Source organism: Meles meles, chromosome 11, assembly GCF_922984935.1.
Source record: "Meles meles chromosome 11, mMelMel3.1 paternal haplotype, whole genome shotgun sequence".
Classification (NCBI taxonomy): Eukaryota; Metazoa; Chordata; class Mammalia; order Carnivora; family Mustelidae; genus Meles; species Meles meles.
This window is the reverse complement of record NC_060076.1, coordinates 2,295,255-2,312,049: the sequence shown is the minus strand read 5'-3', so window position 1 is coordinate 2,312,049 and position 16,795 is coordinate 2,295,255. Positions and strand designations below refer to the sequence as shown.

At 63.8% G+C, this 16,795-nt stretch overlaps 1 protein-coding gene across 2 annotated transcripts in view; it reads left to right on the top strand.

Moving 5' to 3' along the window:
- The window catches only part of COL5A1 (collagen type V alpha 1 chain), a 141,851-nt gene that overhangs the window by 78,717 nt on the left and 46,339 nt on the right, over positions 1-16,795 (top strand). For both annotated transcript variants that reach the window (XM_046022302.1, XM_046022300.1), the window contains exons 17-28: positions 636-689; positions 1,908-1,961; positions 3,037-3,090; positions 4,672-4,716; positions 6,402-6,455; positions 6,958-7,002; positions 7,523-7,576; positions 7,795-7,839; positions 8,500-8,553; positions 12,449-12,493; positions 13,325-13,378; positions 16,628-16,672. In XM_046022302.1, coding sequence (XP_045878258.1) covers positions 636-689; positions 1,908-1,961; positions 3,037-3,090; positions 4,672-4,716; positions 6,402-6,455; positions 6,958-7,002; positions 7,523-7,576; positions 7,795-7,839; positions 8,500-8,553; positions 12,449-12,493; positions 13,325-13,378; positions 16,628-16,672 — 603 coding nt within the window. The remainder of the gene's footprint in view (positions 1-635; positions 690-1,907; positions 1,962-3,036; positions 3,091-4,671; positions 4,717-6,401; positions 6,456-6,957; positions 7,003-7,522; positions 7,577-7,794; positions 7,840-8,499; positions 8,554-12,448; positions 12,494-13,324; positions 13,379-16,627; positions 16,673-16,795) is intronic.

Here is a 16,795-nt window from a genome sequence, read left to right as displayed (position 1 = left end):
GAAGTGATGGGTCCAGGAGTGGCTCCCACGGACGGAGTGTCTTGCTTCCGTGGGCAGCTGTGTGGCCCCCGCGGACGGGGTGTCTTGCTTCCGTGGGCAGCTGTGTGGCCCCCGCGGACGGGGTGTCTTGCTTCCGTGGGCAGCTGTGTGGCCCCCGCGGACGGGGTGTCTTGCTTCCGTGGGCAGCTGTGTGGCTTCCGTGAGATCCGCCACCACCGTGAGGCTCAGTTTGCTTCGTGGCCAATGGGACCGATCCTTGGCACATGCTTTCCATGACTCCTGTCTATAATCTGGCTTCTGCAGTTGGCAGGGTGCTGGCCTGGGCTTTGCTGTGGGGACACGCTCTCTTGGGAGCCCCAGACCCACAGACCTCCAGTCCTGTGGCCACACGGCGCTGCCTGCTGGCTCTCCTGCGGCGCAGTCTCACCCCCCAACAGAGAGGCATCGCCGCGTCTAGCGTTTCAGGTGGTGAGGCTCAAAGATGGGGACCACGTCAAGAGGCGCACAGCAGCCCCAGGAGTCTGGGCCTGGGTCCTCTCGACCAGCCCGGCCACGCGGGGCTGTGCGACTCTGCTGGGCGTCCCAGGAAGGCCCCGCTCACGGGTCCCCGTGACATTTGGCCTCCTCTGTTCCAGGGCCGAGCTGGGAGTGACGGAGCAAGAGGGATGCCTGGACAGACTGGCCCCAAGGTAGGCCACGCTCGTTGCTTCCTGGGGTCCTCGCGGCCATGGCCGCCATCGCCGGCGTCATGCTGGCGACGTGGCCAACATGTTGGTTGTGCGGTGACTGCAGTTGGGACAAGTCATGACTCACGACGCCCGTGCTCATCCAGGGTGGGGGCTTGGGCGTGAGGAAGGTGCTGCTCGGCTCAGTCTCTCTGACGTGTTGGCACGAGGACCGGGCTGGGGGGTGACTGTCACGGGCAGGAGTGACAGCTGCAGAGAGTTTGCTCCTTTCCAGGGGGTGGTGAGCTTCGCAGGGGTAGAATCCCAGTCAGAGAATCCATTCCTGCAAGGACAGGTGACACGGTCAGACACACTGTGGGGGGACGCAGGAACGCCAAGTGCACGGGCAGGGAGCCTTCTTGTCCGTGCTGGGACACCTGCTCCTCGGCATGGCAGGGACCGAGTAGACAGTGCATGTGGGCGAGTGTGGGGTCCCCGTCTCGGCCCCCGGAGAGCCGGCCCAGGCTGTGCGCGGCACGAGAGGAAAGGCTTATGTCCCCAGTGAGCACGCTGTGATGTGGACTGCTCCTGCTACCTGGAGCGGCCAGAACACGGGTCACCGCCCTAGCCAGGTGTCCGAGCCATCTGTCCACTTAGTAACTGGTGCGGTTCCCACGCCGAGCTCCGGTGAGGCTCTGGTCTCGAGTCTCTGGAGCGGCAGGAGGGAAGAAAGGCTTCTCGAATCTCTCCCCGCAGACCACAGTCTTCTTCCAATCGCAGAAGCGTACTTAAGCCCGGCTACTCTCGGCCTCTCCCCACCTGGTTTGCGGCATCCTCGAGACAGGGCTCTGTACCTGGGCTCCTGAGGCACCCCGGGGGGTGGCCGGGAGCCACGGTGTTGGCAGCCCAGGGTCAGGCCATCCACTGGATGAGTACAGGCGACTGTGCGTGCTGGGTGCGGCTCGGCGCTGAGGGCATAGCAGTGAGCAAGACGGGCGCATGGCCGTGGTCACTCTGCCACGAGGCTCAGAGTCTGCGGGCCAAGGAAAAAGGCACCGAAGTGTTTCTGGGCTTTGCTGGTGTTTGGGGGAAAAGAGCCCGGGAACATAGGCCCAAGGCAGTGGGATGTGTGGTGAGTGGAGGCTGGGGTCACGGTACACAGGGTTCCTGGGTGCGGCCCAAGGCCGGGCAGCCGAGCCGTGTGCGGCGTGGTCTCTGAAAAGCCTCCCTGTTCCCTCACAGGGTGACCGCGGCTTCGACGGGCTCGCGGGACTGCCGGGAGAGAAGGGCCACCGGGTAAGTGTCCTGCCTGTGCGTTTCTGGCACAGAGACACTGATGGACGTGTGTCTCGGGAGGCCTTAGCGCTCTCGCGTGGGGCCGGGTCCCCTCCGGTCCCAGGTGGTGGGAGGGGAAACCCGTGCCAGTGCGGCCCCGGAACGTCAGCCCAGAGAAAGCGGGTTTCTCCTGAGCAGCTTCTAATGAAAGAGCCATCGGGCTCCGCGCTCGAGGGTGATGGAGGGCGAGGGTAAGCCTGCCCTGGAGGAGCCCGCTGTCCGGTCGGGGGGGCCTGGCGTGGCACGAGCGGCCACGGACCCTTTGCACGGCCCACGTGGCTGCTGCTGACGAGGGCGGGTGCGTGCAGTGGCCGGCACCCCCGTCTCTCCTCCTGTGGGAGGCGGTCTCCATGCGACAGCCCTGGGCTGCCCGCCGGACACCTTCTATCTGGCCTGTTCCCTTTGAAGCAGACGATGCCTGTCTTTGGCCCTTGTGGACAGGCGGGCACGTGTGCGTGTGTGTACGTGTGCGTGCACGTTCGCACGCTGGTTGCTTGTGTCGGGCAGACGGTTACCCATCACGTCCCGTAGCACGCTGAGAAATGGTCCTAGCAGTTTACCAAAGCTGCGTTGTCCGCGTTCTCCAACTGCGACACGGAGACCAGAAGAAAGCACCCGCTAGGTCAGGGCCCGTCCGTGCGATGGATGAGCCCGTATTGAGCACCGACTGTGTGCAAGGCCCAAAGCCGCCAGGGGTGGGAGGGGACCCGGCGCCCACCCTCAGGACACTCGCTGTCCAGGGCCACAGCCCTTTCTTGGGGGACCCTGTGGGGCTGGGGTTCTCCCCGGCTTGCCACGGAGAAGCTCACGGGGTGTGGCTCAGCCCTGCTGCAGTGTCCCTTGGCCCCGTGTCTGTGGACCTGCCCCGGACCCTGCCTCCCGACACCAGCTCCCCGAACGGACTTCCACGGCTCTGGGAGTCTTCAGCGGGCTCGGGACGTCCAGACTCGGAATCACAAAAAGATAGATGGGCATTTGGGACAGTCGTGGGCGTCTGCTCCCACGTGCCTAATGCTGACCCTGCTTGACTTCCTAGGGTGACCCTGGGCCTTCTGGGCCACCAGGACCTCCCGGAGACGATGGAGAACGGGTATGTCCCCGCCTGCCTGTCCCCTCGCGGGGTCTGGGCTGCGAACCGCTGGGAAATGCAGGCAGCAGAGTGCTTGCCCGCCAGGCGTGCGGCTGGGGGTGGGGGGTGGGGACAGTGAAGCCATGGCATGTGGGGACAGCCTGCAAGCCACTTCTGAGACGCTTGACCATTGGTCCTGCCCTGTGTGGTGTCTCCGAGCGGCTTTCAGCTGTCGCCGGCCTCAGAAAGAGCCCTTAGTTCCAGGAGGCGGGTGCCCAGGTCACTGTGGAGACGTGTTGGCAAGTGTGAGCTCCGTGTCCCTGCTCGTCCACGGCTCCGATGCAGGCTGTGGGTGCAGAGCCTGGGGATCTGGGGAGATGGGGGAGAGTCTGGAGTGGGCGGCTCTGGAGGTTGGGGCCGCGGCGGGAGACGGCCCTCCCCTGGGGGCTCCGCGGAGTGTGTGTGTTTGTCCGGTGGCTCTTCCTGGGGCTGCGGCTCCCTGGGAGACCAGAGCACCTGGTCCTGCGGTGGAGAAGCGTGGGGGGCTTTTGAGCCCCGCCTCCTCACACCCCCATCACTCACACCGTGTCTTGGGGTGTTGGGGTATTTCAGGGACAGGGTCTAGAAGCCCTGAGTGTAAGGGGAGCAGGTAGGGCAGCGGAAGGGCGGGCCCGGCCGTGCTTCTGTCCTCAGTGGCTCCCAGGCTGGCTTTGTCCCGGCCCCTTCTGTCTGCACCCAGCAGAGTTCACTGCACCGTGGGAGAGGCGAAGGGTCCTCCCGGAGGTGTGTGCGTGTGTGTGCGCACGCGTGTGTGGATATGTACGTGTGCTCGCGTGTGCGGGCACGACTTCGTGTGTGCCTGATACCCACGTGTGCTCACGCGCAGATGCGCAGGCCTGGGTGTGCCTGTGTGTGCGCGCGTGCGTGTGCGCGTGTGCGGGGAGGAGGGAAGGGAGCGGCGCGTTGACAGACAGAAGTGGGGTGTTGACAAGCAGCTCCTGATCTGGGACCAGTCAAGCCGGGGCAGCCTTGCCTTCTCCAGCCGGAAGGAAGACTCATCTGGGTTTCCTCCCTGTGCCGTTCTTAGGCCCTGGCGGAGAGGTCGGGCTACCTCGGGGTCGGCGCGGGGATCTGGGGATCGTCCGTGACTCCTTTCTGCCCTAGCTTCTGCCGCTCGCATTCCTGTCATTTGCCTTCGTCCCTCTCCACTTCCCTCCCTCTCCCCCTCTCTCCCTCCCTCCCTCGCTCCCTGTTTTCCGTCTCTGTCCAGCTTCTACCCCTCCGTCCTTCGTACCCATCGTCACCCATGAAGGCGACCAGATCCCTTGCTCCCAGGACCCTTCCCGTGCAGCTTTCTCCTCGTTGGAGCTGTGGTTTGTGGCCTCCTGAGCAGTGTCCCGGGGCCCCAGGTCCTGCCCGATCCTGCAGCTTTCTGGGCCTGCGGACATTTCTGGGCCTTCCTGGCTGGTACCAGGACCAGTAAATCTGGCCGAGGCAGAAGCAGCCCCGGGACAAAGCATCTGTCGCACAGCGGCAGGGGCACTGTCTCTGTCCAGGCTTTAGAACGTGTCTCTGAAATCCTGCTGCTTTTCTCCCCCACAGGGTGACGATGGAGAAGTCGGGCCCAGAGGGCTGCCTGGGGAACCCGTAAGTCTCGATCGCGTTCTGTCTGCTCAGCACGGCGATGGGCTGCTCAAGGAGGCTCTGCTCTGGGCAGAACCAGGGACCGACCTAGAGCATAGATTAGAGAAGGGGTCAGCCTTGAAACAGAGACTCAGCGGGGGAAGAAGAGAAGGAGCACATTGGAAAGGCTGGTGGGGCAAATACGACCTTGCCCAGAGGGAGAAGCTGAGGCCTGGGCGGCTGTGGTTGGGCCCCCAGGCCATGGGCCTGGTGCATGTCCAAGGTCATCGTGGTGGGTGTCCAAGGTCATCACGGTGGTCATCCAAAGTCATCATGGGGGTGTTCAGGGTCATCACGGGGGCACCCAAGGTCATCACGATGGACATCCAAGGTCATCATGGGGGCATCCAAGGTCATCATGGTGGGCATCCAAGGTCATCACGGGGGCATCCAAGGTCATCGGGGGGCATCCGGGGGGCCCTCATGAGGGCGTGCAAGCTGCAGGCTTGGCGGATGCCCAGCACGCCAGGCTAGTATCCCAGGGCAGTTGCAGGGACCCGTCCGACTACCGTCCATTCTGGTGTCAGCGCTTCACGATCGTGGGGCCCTCTGTCCGGGTGGCCCTCCCGGGGCATCAAACAGCTCTTTTCTCCAGGCCGACCTCTGTTCAGGGCCCAGGCCCGTTTCCTCGGTGAGAAAGAACACCACTTTCGTTTTACTGAGAGTAGTTCGCAGACGTCTTGCTTCTGTCGTCCACATCGCCACGGCCGTGAGCCTCTGGCGACGTTAACGGAGGAGAAACGTTGCCAGCGCGGCACAGAGGGGGCCTGGGCTGCGCGTGCACCTTCACGGGGGATGAAATTATCCCCCGATGTCTGATCAGCCCCCCAGGAGACCCCGTTACCCGGTCCTCATCTTAACATGCGTCTAAGTGATGCCTTCTGGGTTACGAACGCCTAGGAAGCGTTTACGAGGCCAGACATTTACCTAGCGAAGGGGACAGGTGCACGGCAGTGCGTGTGGGAATTTCTCTTCCAGGGGGTCTGAAGCGTGTCCATCGAAAGGGTGGTCGCGCCTTGGTTAAGGGCTGGGTGAGCCCCCGCGGGCAAGGCAGGGGCCAGCGGTTCTGGGTGGGGCCACGGGAGTCCGTGCTGGGGTCGGCGCTGCCTTGGGGCCGTGTCCCTCCATGAGCACAAGCGGCTGTCCCCACTCGTGCCCCTCGCTGCAGGGGAGGGCGGGGCTGTGCAGGTCCCAGAAGAAACCTGGGCTCCGCGCTTGGTCTCTCGTGTTTGGCCGCCGGGTCCCTGCATGGGAGGGTCTGAGAGGGAGCCAGTGACGAGACGTGGACAAAAGCCCACCACGCAGCCGCCTGTCTTTGTGGCCTCCGCGAGGAGAGCTTGTATGGGCACCTGCCCCGCACATGTGTGGAAGGGCCCCCCGACTTGAAAGGCTCTGAGGCGCCCCTTCATCCCCGGTCTGAGCTGCCCGTTGGCGCCTGGCTCCCGTCTCTGCTTCCCAGAGCGGAGGCGGAGAGGCCGGGCGGGGGGAGGAGGTGAGGCTGGCGAGGACAGGGCGCGGCCACGCTTCCCGGGGAGGTGTGGACGCCTGCACCGCAAAGGCTCTGGCAGGAGCGAGGCTGCAGGTTTTGCCTGGGGCCGGGCCGGGCCAGGCTTCTTGGCCAAGTGGGAACTTGTTCCTTCCTCTTGCAGGGGCCGCGTGGTCTGCTGGGACCAAAGGGGCCCCCGGGCCCTCCTGGACCTCCGGTAAGGCCTGTCACCTCTGCGTGTCTGTCCACTCGGACAGTTGCCCGGGGCTGGTGAGGTCAGCAGGGCTCTGCTGCTCACAGGCAGAAGGAACCCTCTAGCCCGTGTGCCTTTGCGGGTGGAGACACGGAGCCCAGCTGGCCGTGTGGATCTCCCCATCCTCATGCCTCACGTGCTGTTACCAATAACCTCCGGATGCCTCACGTTCCCCTGGGAAAGTTCTGGGAGGAGGCAGCCTGCGGGTCTGGTGGGGCCCTGTCCGGGTGGGTGGCTTCCCTGGGCCTGCCCCACCCCACGCGGGGGCCCAGCAGCTCCACCGTCCGCTGGCCCATCGGGCCTGTGGGATTATTTGGGATCAGCTCCTGCCCCGTCCCCAGAGGGTGTGGCATCCCGAGACCATGTGGGCAGGACACCGAGCCCAGTCCAGTGGGATGGTCCCTGGGCGCCCTGTGGGTTCTTCAGCCTTCTGTCCTGGTGATCCTTCCCTTTCCCTCTCATCCAGGGTGTGACGGGGATGGACGGCCAACCAGGCCCGAAGGGAAACGTGGTAAGTGTCCAGGGTCTGCCACCCGGTGGTTGCCATCAAATGGGGTGGGAATGTGAGGAGGAGGAGGGCGGTGCGGGCCCTGAGCCCTGGCCCTGCATGGAGCCGCTGCTGGAGAGCTCGTTCCCGCCAGAGCCGGACCAGCCCTGAGGGAGCTGGCCCTCTCCCTGCGCGCAGCCCGGCGCTGAGCGGGCACTGTGAGCCCAGCCCACGAGAGACGGGTCTCATGGCTCTACTGGGAGACTTTATCCCAATGTTTTTGGAAACGTTCTGCCAAACAGAACAGTTTCTCGTCTGTTCCTTTCACGGGCTCCTTGCCAGCGGCCGTCTGGGTCGCCAGCAGAAACAACAGAGCTTTCCTCCTGTCGGGTCAGTGTGGAGAGCCTCGCGGGTGCCAAGGCCTGGTTCCCCTCCGCCATGGGGCCGCCTGCCTCTTCCCGCCTGGCATGGGAGGTGTTGGGCATGAGAGCAGACTCATGCCCTCCAGAGTTCCCACGAGTGGCCTTGCCTTTGTTCCCTCTAGGGCCCCCAGGGAGAGCCTGGCCCCCCAGGACAGCAGGGTAATCCAGGTGCCCAGGTAAGCGAGCAGTGGGGGGGCGGTGAGGGGTGTGGGTGTGTTGGGGTGTCCTGGGCCCTGGGCTGCCTGTCCCAGCCGAAGGGATGTACAGCCTAGATGTGAGGACTGAGTTGTTGGTGCCCAGATGAGGGGGCGGGTGCCGGGGAAGGTGGGCAGGTGGCAGGGAGGTGTTTGGAGCCAACTTCCTTGACCTTTCTTGCTCTGTCCTCCTCTCATAGGGTCTTCCAGGCCCCCAGGGTGCCATCGGGCCTCCAGGAGATAAGGTGAGTGGGCTGTGCAGGTGCAGGGATGGTCCCATCGGCCAACAGGGCGTTTCTGCCCCGGCAAGCTCGTTCTGCCAGGGTGCGGCCTGCGGGGGTGCCAGTCGTCCCTGGCCGCATGAGCTTCTGTCCTCCCCCAGCGGCAGGGATGCTCCGTGCCCTGTGCACGGAGCAGATGAGCTCAGGGGAGAGCGGGATCTTTGTCTTTCATTGACCCGATCGCTGGGCCACCCACACACTGCTTGTCTAGCTCTGCATAGGGTCGCCGGATTAAGGAAGAGAAGTGAGCTCGGCGTTCAGCTGGACCTGACCGTTTGTTGTTTGCCTGACGTCCAGCCTGACCCGGCGTCCTGTTTCATTGTTTGCTTTTGCTGTGTGTTTGCGGAATCTGGCCGCTGAGTGTATCCTGGCACCTGCCGAGAGCTCGTGCTTCTCTTGGGTCAGGGCTGCCTGTATGGTGTGGTTCTCAGCCCCATGGGTGGCGGCAGCTTCCAGGAACCCGGAGCAGCAGAGGCAACAGTCCCCCCTCTCCGGGGGCTTTGGTTGCTGGAAGCTTCTGGCCTTGAGCATCCTTTTCCAGAAATGTTCTTCGGGCAGGTGGAGGGTGGGCAGCCCAGGGAAGAGGTGACCCAGGGGGCTCACGGGGTCTCTGGTTTGTTCCAGGGTCCCTTGGGTAAACCAGGCCTCCCAGGAATGCCCGGTGCTGACGGACCCCCGGTGAGTACCCTGCCTGCCTCACCCCTGCACACACCTGGCCCCGGTCCCCCCAGGGGCGGGACCTGGCACCCAGGCCACCCCTCGCCCCTCATTTCCTCTCTCTCTCCTCTGCCGATGAAGACCCGATCGGTTGCAAGCTTGCGTGCCCGGTAGTTACCCGGCTTTGGACACACTTTCCCAGCGAGGGTCCCCAGGAAGGGGTGGAGATGGCGTGAGCCGGACTTGAGTGTGGGACGCTGCTTCACGACCGGAGCCCGGCTGCGTTTCTAACTCCGAGGAGGGCGGGCTGGGCCCCGAGCGTCCCTGTGTCGCTGGTGTCGACGGGACGGACAGCGACGAGGGTGTTTTTAGCGATCGCTTGCTGAGAGGGAGGGTCTGCAGGAGGGCGTCAGCATGTGCGAGCACAGCTGTGGGGCCAGACTCGCCCCTGCTAGAAATAGCGAGTCAGTGACGGTCCGACCGCGGCTGCGCCGCTGGAGGGAGGGGCAGGGAGGGGCCACGTGGTGGGTGTGGGGGCCTCATCCGCTCCCACCGCCGGCTTTGCACGTTGCTGGTGGGATCTGGGATTTGGGTTCATTCGAGAAGATTCATGTGATGCTGCCTGCATCGGCTGTTGCCAAAACCGTGACTGGCTGAATTACCTGTTGCGGGCAGGGCGTCTCGTTCACATCTCAGCCGCTAAAAACTAAGCAAGAGCTCGTACGTTGACAGTCACGGGCCACCGTGTAAGGCACGGCCGTCGGCTTCCCTGGCTGGGCCCCCGGCATCACACGTCCGCCACCGCCCTGTCCCTCTCCAAGCCGGGGGCTCGCCTGCCCCACCGTGCATGAGCTGCCCTGGCCTCCCGTGTCCTCCCCCGTCTGCGCGTCTGCGAGCGTGGACATAGCACGTCGCGTCCCTCCTGTCACTTATGTTTGTACTGAATTTCCTCTTCTGACTGTAGAATGACACATCCGGTTCAGGAAATTAGCGAAGTAAATGAAATGACAGCAAAACGAAAACCACCTTGACGCCATCTCCAAGGCCCAGCCCACCATAGCAGGGGCCGCGTGTCCTTGTGTGCCCCACCCCCCGTGCATCTTCTGCAGTGTTTGGGGTGAGGGGCGTCTCCCACAGCGGCTCCAGGGAGAGGGTGCTGGGGGTGGGGTGGGCTGCTGACTCCCACCTCCCTGACCTGACTGGGAGACCCCCACCCCATCCCCACACTGACCCGTCCTCCCGCATGCTAGGTGCCTGGCAGGGTCTGGTTTTCCTCCCGCTGTAGATCCCCCTCCCTGCTCCGCGGGGCCCATAGGCTGCACTTCTCTCCCTCAGCGAACACTTGAACCTAGAATGGGAGCACGCGCAGGTCCTTCACGCGTCGGACGCCCCGGGGGCGGGGGAGGGGGACAGGTGCCGGGGCCCCCGCGAGCCGGCCGGTTGTCTCCCGGGAATTTGCAGGAACAGAGACGTTGAAACACACTCTCGTTACGAGGCAGCGCGCTGTCGATCGTCCTTAAACAGACGGTTTTGTGTCTCTTTTCCCTGGAGTTGGGTTTGGCTTTGGCTGCCAAAAGGAAGGTTGATTTAAAGCCTTGTTTCCGGACAGACGCGCTGGGGCGCGTGGTGAAATCATCCCGGAGAGCCCACGGCGGGGACGCGGGAGTGTGAATTATGGTTCGAGGGAGTACTGCGGAGCTAGGAGAAACCGACTTCTGGCGTGTATTCGGTGACGCGAGAAAAGGCCCGCCGCGCGACACTAAACTAAAACCACATCATACGACGCCCGTCTTGCGTGCCTTGTGCGGAGGACGGATGAGAGCGTCTCTAGCGCAGTTAGCCAGGGGTGCCGTGGTCGGTGAGGTGAGCAGGGACCGCGTCTGCTTTTCCTCTTGCCTGATGGGCCACAGAAAACATATATTACTTTTTTAATCAGAAAAGTATCAAATACACATAATTTAAGCTTCATTATTTTCCCATTATACAAGCATATCCTCGTTATGGGGTATTGCAAAAATGCAAAGGAGGGGAGACAGCTTGGCCTTTCCCTAGGGGGAAGGAATCAATCTCTTATTTTGATGTATTTCCTTTCAGTATTTTCCTGTTCCGACATTTTTAATGAGCCTGCTTTGTGCGTCCCCCCGTGGTTGCTCTCATTCTGTAAATGCAACTTAAAATGCGCCTAAAGAAATTTGGCCTCCATTCAAATAAAGCTAGTAATTACGGTAACTGCGGACACGTGCTGGCCATTCGCTCCACGCTGGGCACAGTCCTGAGGGCCCGGTGCACCTGCTTGTCCCGTCTCTGTAGCGACCTGTGAGGCAGGCACGTGGTCGTCTGCGCCCCGTGAGCGAGGACCTTACCGCGTGGAGGGCGTGGGCATGCCCTCCAAGGGACCCACTTGGTGCCCGGGGCTCGAGCACCCCAGCTGCCCTCCCTGTACCCCCAGGTCCGTAGTGGAAATGGGCTGGAGTAAAGTCCCGCCAAGAAGCCATGTGATGGCGGGCCAGGATCCACACCCTCCCGGTCACCCCAAGGCAGGGCACCCTCTCCTTGGCACTGTTTGGGTCCAGCCCTGCCACCCTGAGGCGTGGGTGCTATGAGCTTTGTTTGGGAAAGGCAGCACGGACGGCAGCGTGTCTCCCTGGGTGGCCCATCTGCCGCCTGACTTCCCTCAAAGGCAGGCACCGGCAGGCTCTGCCCCGAGGCTCCCTGCGGGCACCCCGCCCTGTAGAGGACCTTCCGTAGCCTCCTGCTTGCTTTGCTCTCCAAGCAGGCTGTTTGTGCAACATTAAATCCAAGTGCACGGCTAACAGGAATCAGAAGGAACGCCCACAAGCATTTATTCTCAGAAGGGGGAGACTTAGGTCCTCACAAGGCCGTTGTGTTCTAGGAATAGGGTCCCTGATGCTTAGAGCCCTCAAGCTGAAGGAGCAACTGGTCCCCGCTCTCCTCTGACACGTGAACAAATGGAGGCCCAGAGAGGGCGAATGACTTCCCTAAGGTCACGCAGCGGGTCGGGGGTAACCAAGCCCAGAATCAGACCGTGCCCTCGCCGCACCATGCAGCCTTTTCACTAGAATCCCTGGACTAATTCCAGACAGGGAAGCATTCCCCTTTCTGCTTGTATCCCGGGCCTGCCTCAGGAGCTCAGGGGCGTAAAGCTAGTGACTAACCTAGGCGGGAAAGTCAGAGCTCGTGTTTCTGAGGACGGGCTTGGCTGGGACTCGGATGGACAGGGCAGTGCCCCTGGGGCCGCGACCGTGTCTGCTGGGCGTCGGCTCTGGACCTGTATCTTGGGAGCAGGTCGTCCCCTCCGGCCTGTATCAGCTAAGAGGTTGGCAGGCAACCTGCCCAAGGACTTAGGGCCACACGGGGAATCCAGGCGAATGACAGGGCGTGGCCTGTCCGGGCACCAGCCTGTCCGCCCCCCGCACGTCTCCCAGCATGAGAGGGTCCTGCAGACAGCGTGGCGCCTGCCCGTCCGGAAGGTGGTGTGTCCAGACCCCCAGCCCCACATCATCCCTCCCTCGGCACAGAATCCTTGTGGAGCGAATGCCTTGTGGTCCCGGTCCCGGCCACCTGCACTTGGGGGCGGGCTGGGCCGGTGACATCACTACGGGCAGATCCCGCCCGCGGGTGTCCACGCACGTCCTCCTCCGTGCCGGCTCAGGTCATCACTGGGCCCACGCGGAGCGCACGTACAGAGGCGGCAGCCGAGGGTCCGGGCTGAAGGACTGGCTCGGGGCCCGTGTCTGGGGTGACTTCCGGGCTCAGCTGCCCGATGCCTTTGACGTCCGCATCTCTGGCGGGGGGCGTGGGGGGAAGGAGATGGGGGTCTGGCTCTCCCTCCCACATGTGACCACAGCTGTGGGGGACGATCACCGACTAACACCTGCCTTCTCTCTCACGACAGGGACACCCTGGCAAAGAAGGCCCTCCAGGAGAGAAAGGAGGCCAGGTGGGTTCAGAATGACATGAGTGGGAGCAGCCGGGCCCTCCCTCTGGTGTCTGTGCCCAGGGCACCTCCTCCCACGCAGAGCCCTGTGACCCGGCCACCCTCCTTGGTTACTGCACACGGGGCTGCAGGCACAGCCGTCACGTGGGCCACACAGAAGCCTGGTGACAGGGCGGGGCCTGGGCCGGGGGCTCCTCCTGATCAGTTGCCATTGTCTGTTTGGGGTCCAGGACTTGGCGGTTTGGAGGCGGGAAGAGTCTCCAGGCAGCCTGAGTCCCCAGGGTCTGCCGCCCTGTTTGTGGCCAAAGTCCCCTTGTGCCTCCCATGGTATCCGCAGCCCTCCCTGGGCCACCCCGCTCCGTGCACGGGACACTGGTCAGCAAGGCCCGCTGGCTGTCACCGGCACCCCCTCCCAGATGGCCAGCCCTTGTCTCCTGCCCCAGCCGGCAGCTGTCCCCCGTCATCCGAGCCGCCTCTGTGGACTCTGTGCTCCCTTCAGGGCAGCCCGCCCTTCCAAAGCGTCAGAGCCCCCTCCCCATCTCGCTGCCCCACTCCCCCTCCCCAGCTGCTGGGCTGGGGCTGCCGTTGGGTTGGTCCCTGGTGTTCTCATCACGGGACAGCGTGCACGTCTGCTTTCCCGGGGGACTGGGTCCCATAGGAGCAGGTCTGCGTGTCTCCTGAGGAGCCTCTCCTGAGGGTCTGATCTGGGATGTCCGCCCTGCTCAGGGCTGGGGGAGCTTGTTGGTGGAAGGCAAGCTTTCCGGCTGTGCAGGGAGGGCACAGAACGCCTGCCCACCCGGGTCGGAGTTAATGGTCTTCCCCCTTTGGTTTCAGGGTCCGCCTGGCCCCCAGGGCCCAATCGGCTATCCGGGTCCTCGAGGAGTCAAGGTGAGATTCGGCTTCCCGGAGGTCACGGTTGGGCTTGTGGGGCACAGCAGCCCTGGTCCTCCCGGGCTCATTGGATCCCAGGACAGAGGGCCTGGGCAGGCGGGGGAGTGACCATTTGTGGCCCGATGGGGCTGATCCCCCGTAGTGGGCGTCTGTGTGTCGCGACAACACAGGACGGTGGCTCTCTGTGCCTCTCTTGGGACGCTGCTGTAGTCGTCACCTGGGGCCTGTTCCCTCCCAAGCCCTGAAGGGACACACGCCTCAGCCAAGGGGAAGGGCCTCACATTCTTTCCTGGGGGTGTCCGGCTTCCTGGAGCGAGCGAGCCCGTCCCGTGGACAGCACCGGGGCAGACGGAGCGGCGGTGGCGGCGGGGTGGGGGTGGGGAGCAGCTGGGGGGAGATGGCCATTCATCCCCGACTGCCTTCCTGCCGCTGAAGGCCTCCCGGAGCCTGGTTCAGCGGGGCACAGAGCTCCGGAGCAGAACCCAACGCCGGGCCCCGGCTCTTCCTGCCAGAGCGGACCACGTTTGAGTCACGTAACGTGGTCTCCAGCCGTGCCGGCTCTGGACACGTCGGGCACGGTTATGCGGAGAGGGATGTGTCCCAGGAACGCGTGCTGGGCAGGGGTGCGTCGGGGTGGCGGAGTTCTCCCTTCTCCGAGGACAATGGCGGCGGCGCGTCTGAGAGCTCTAGACAGTCTTGGGGCTTGAAGAAAGCTGATGGAGTTTTTCCTTCCGAGTGATTGTAACTTGCTGTGCAGGGAAATGTACGACGTGCACACACACAGCCAGAGCAGCCTGAGGAATTTGCGTGAACACATGCGCGGGCTCCCGGGCCTGCCCTGCATCATTTGGTGCTTACCTCTCCTGAGCATCCTCGTGCCCCGGGAGCGAGCGAGTGTGCGGGCGGAGGACAGAGGCTAGGAGCTCAGGGTGCAGTCATGGGCCAAGTTAGCCTAACATCGGTGCCTCAGCAGGACTCACACCCAGACCTGCTTACTCTGAACCCAGAGCCCCGGGGCTGTTCCCTGAGCTGCCCTGCTGCGTGTCCCAGGAATCGTGGCCTTCTGAGGGCCCAAGCCACCGCGGACAGACTTCCCGGGGCCGGGAGCCCTCGGAGGCCATGGTTTCTCCCCGGTGCAGGCTTTTACCAGCTCGCTAGTGAGTCGTGCCAGGATGATTATTCGGCGGAAATGCTGATAATGTGAGCTCTCGCAGGTTGATCTTACGCATTTTGTCACAGAAAAAGCGCCCGCCGGCCCCGTACGTGGCTACTTGCATAGGGCTGTGTCTGTGAGCCGTAGGTGTTCGCTGTAAAATGTTTGTGGAGGATGCGCTTATCTTGTCTATCTGATTAAAATTCATTCACGCCGCCAGCGAGCCGCTTAGACTTGGAAGCGCAGAGAGGGAGGAAAGCAAAGCCGAGCGCTCTTGTCATTGGAGAAATAGGTTCTCCTTCCCGGGCTTCGGAAGCCGTCAGAGGAGTCCGCGGCCTGAGGGGCGGCAGGCCCCCAGGGAGGTGACTGGGCAGGGCCGAGAGGTGGCGTGTGGTCTCCGCTAGGGCCGGCCCTCGGTGAGGGCGCCCGGCTCTTCTCCACCATGTCCGGCCTCCCTTCCTTCCGGGGAAGCGCCCCTCTGTACGCGCCCACGTCCCCGACCTTCCCGAGGACATCTGCGTGGGCCTGGCTGCCAGCAGGGTCACCCCCCCCGCTCTGCCAGCCTGCAGGAGCCGGCGGGCTGGGGAAGACCGTAGATACGAATCCTCTCAAGGCCTTGGGCAAAGCCCTGTTGCTCTCTAGGTCCCTTTGCTTCCGGTCCCCCAGGCTGGCCCACGAGGGCCACAGGGCATCCCGTGGTGCTCCACCAACCAGGGCGGATTCGTGCCCCCTGGGGAACATCAGGGGACATTTCTGACTGTTACAACTTGGAGGGAGCCTACTGTCATCGGATGGCTAGAGGTCAGGGACGCTGCCCCCGACCCCCTGCTCTGGAACAGGGCAGCCCCGTGACACGGTCACCTAGCCCTGGATGTCAGTAGGGCCGGGGCTCTGAGACCCGGTCTGTTTGTCCCCTGGGCAGCACTCTCCCGACCTCTGACCTCAGGTCCAGGAGGGGTGGGCAGGGGAAGTCCTTGCCGGCAACACGGCAAGAGGGAGGAGGCTGGTGCCAGACCCCCCAGGGCATCGGGGTTTCAGGGTAACCACGCCTCCCCTCTGCCCTGAGGCATCCATTTGCCTGGGACCCACGGGGCCTGCAGGCATCTGGGTGGCAGGAGGCCGCGCCCCCCAGGCCTGTCCAGCCTCTTAGAGCCCCTCCTCAGTCCCCGGGAAGAGGCAAACCGCACCGTCTGTGCAAACCTCTAGCCGCCCGAGGACCGCTGGCCGCCCGAGGGTCCCGGGAGGCGGCTCTGCTGTCCTGTCTGCAGCCTCCCCTGGAGGCAGATGGGGGGCCCGGCCTCTCTCTGGGGTCCCGCGGGCAGCTGGTCTCTGGGAGTCAGCGGTCAGTTCTGCTGCCTGCTTGGAGGGCCCAGGCCGTGGCCACTTAACTCCATGCCACGGACGGCGTCACCCGGCCTGGGCGCGGCGCTAGCACGGGGCGGGGCATAGCGAAGAGGACATGTCTGTCCCTTACAGTTCTTGTTTGGCCCAGAGACGAGGCATGTCCTGAGCTGGTTATTACTGGCGCTGCGGTCCTTATGATTAATCAGTAATTAATGCGATTATAGCGCCCACGTGTTAATAATCCCGAGTGACCGTAGCACGTTGCTCTTGATAACTGAGCACCCACCAGGTCCTGGGGCCTTGCCTGGTGTCCCCCTCCCACCAGCCGGAACAAGGTAATGCTAGTCTTCACCCCCACTTTCCAAATGAGGAAACTGAGGCACCAGGTACCTGGGACCGTGTCCGAGGCCACAGAGCTGGGGCCGGGACCTGATTCCAGAGCCCACGCTGAGGCCTCGCGTCCCACCTGCTCCCCGGACCTCAGGGAGGCGGAGGTTTCTGAAAGAGGGCGAGATGCCTGTGGAGGCCATCAGGGAATCACAGACACGGGGGCCTCGCGTGGGATGCGAGGACAGGAGGTTGCTCTGTGAGCCCAGGGAGCCCTTGATTTGAGACTGGGAGTGCCAGGGAAGCTGCCTGGGCTGGGGCTGCCGAGCGCTCTCCCTCCTGGTCATTCGGGGTGCAGAGCCTTTCCTTCCGAGAGCTCTGGAGAGGCTCTGACTCGCTCTCTTCCCTCTGTGTTTACACAGGGAGCAGATGGCATCCGCGGGCTGAAGGGCACCAAGGGCGAGAAGGTGAGTGCCGCTTCCTGCCGGGGCCGCTGGGAGCACGTGGCGCAGAGTGGGATTCCCAGGGCAGGGTTCCCAGGGCAGGGTTCCGGCAGGTGGTCCACTGGGACAGCGTTGGCCACAGACGAG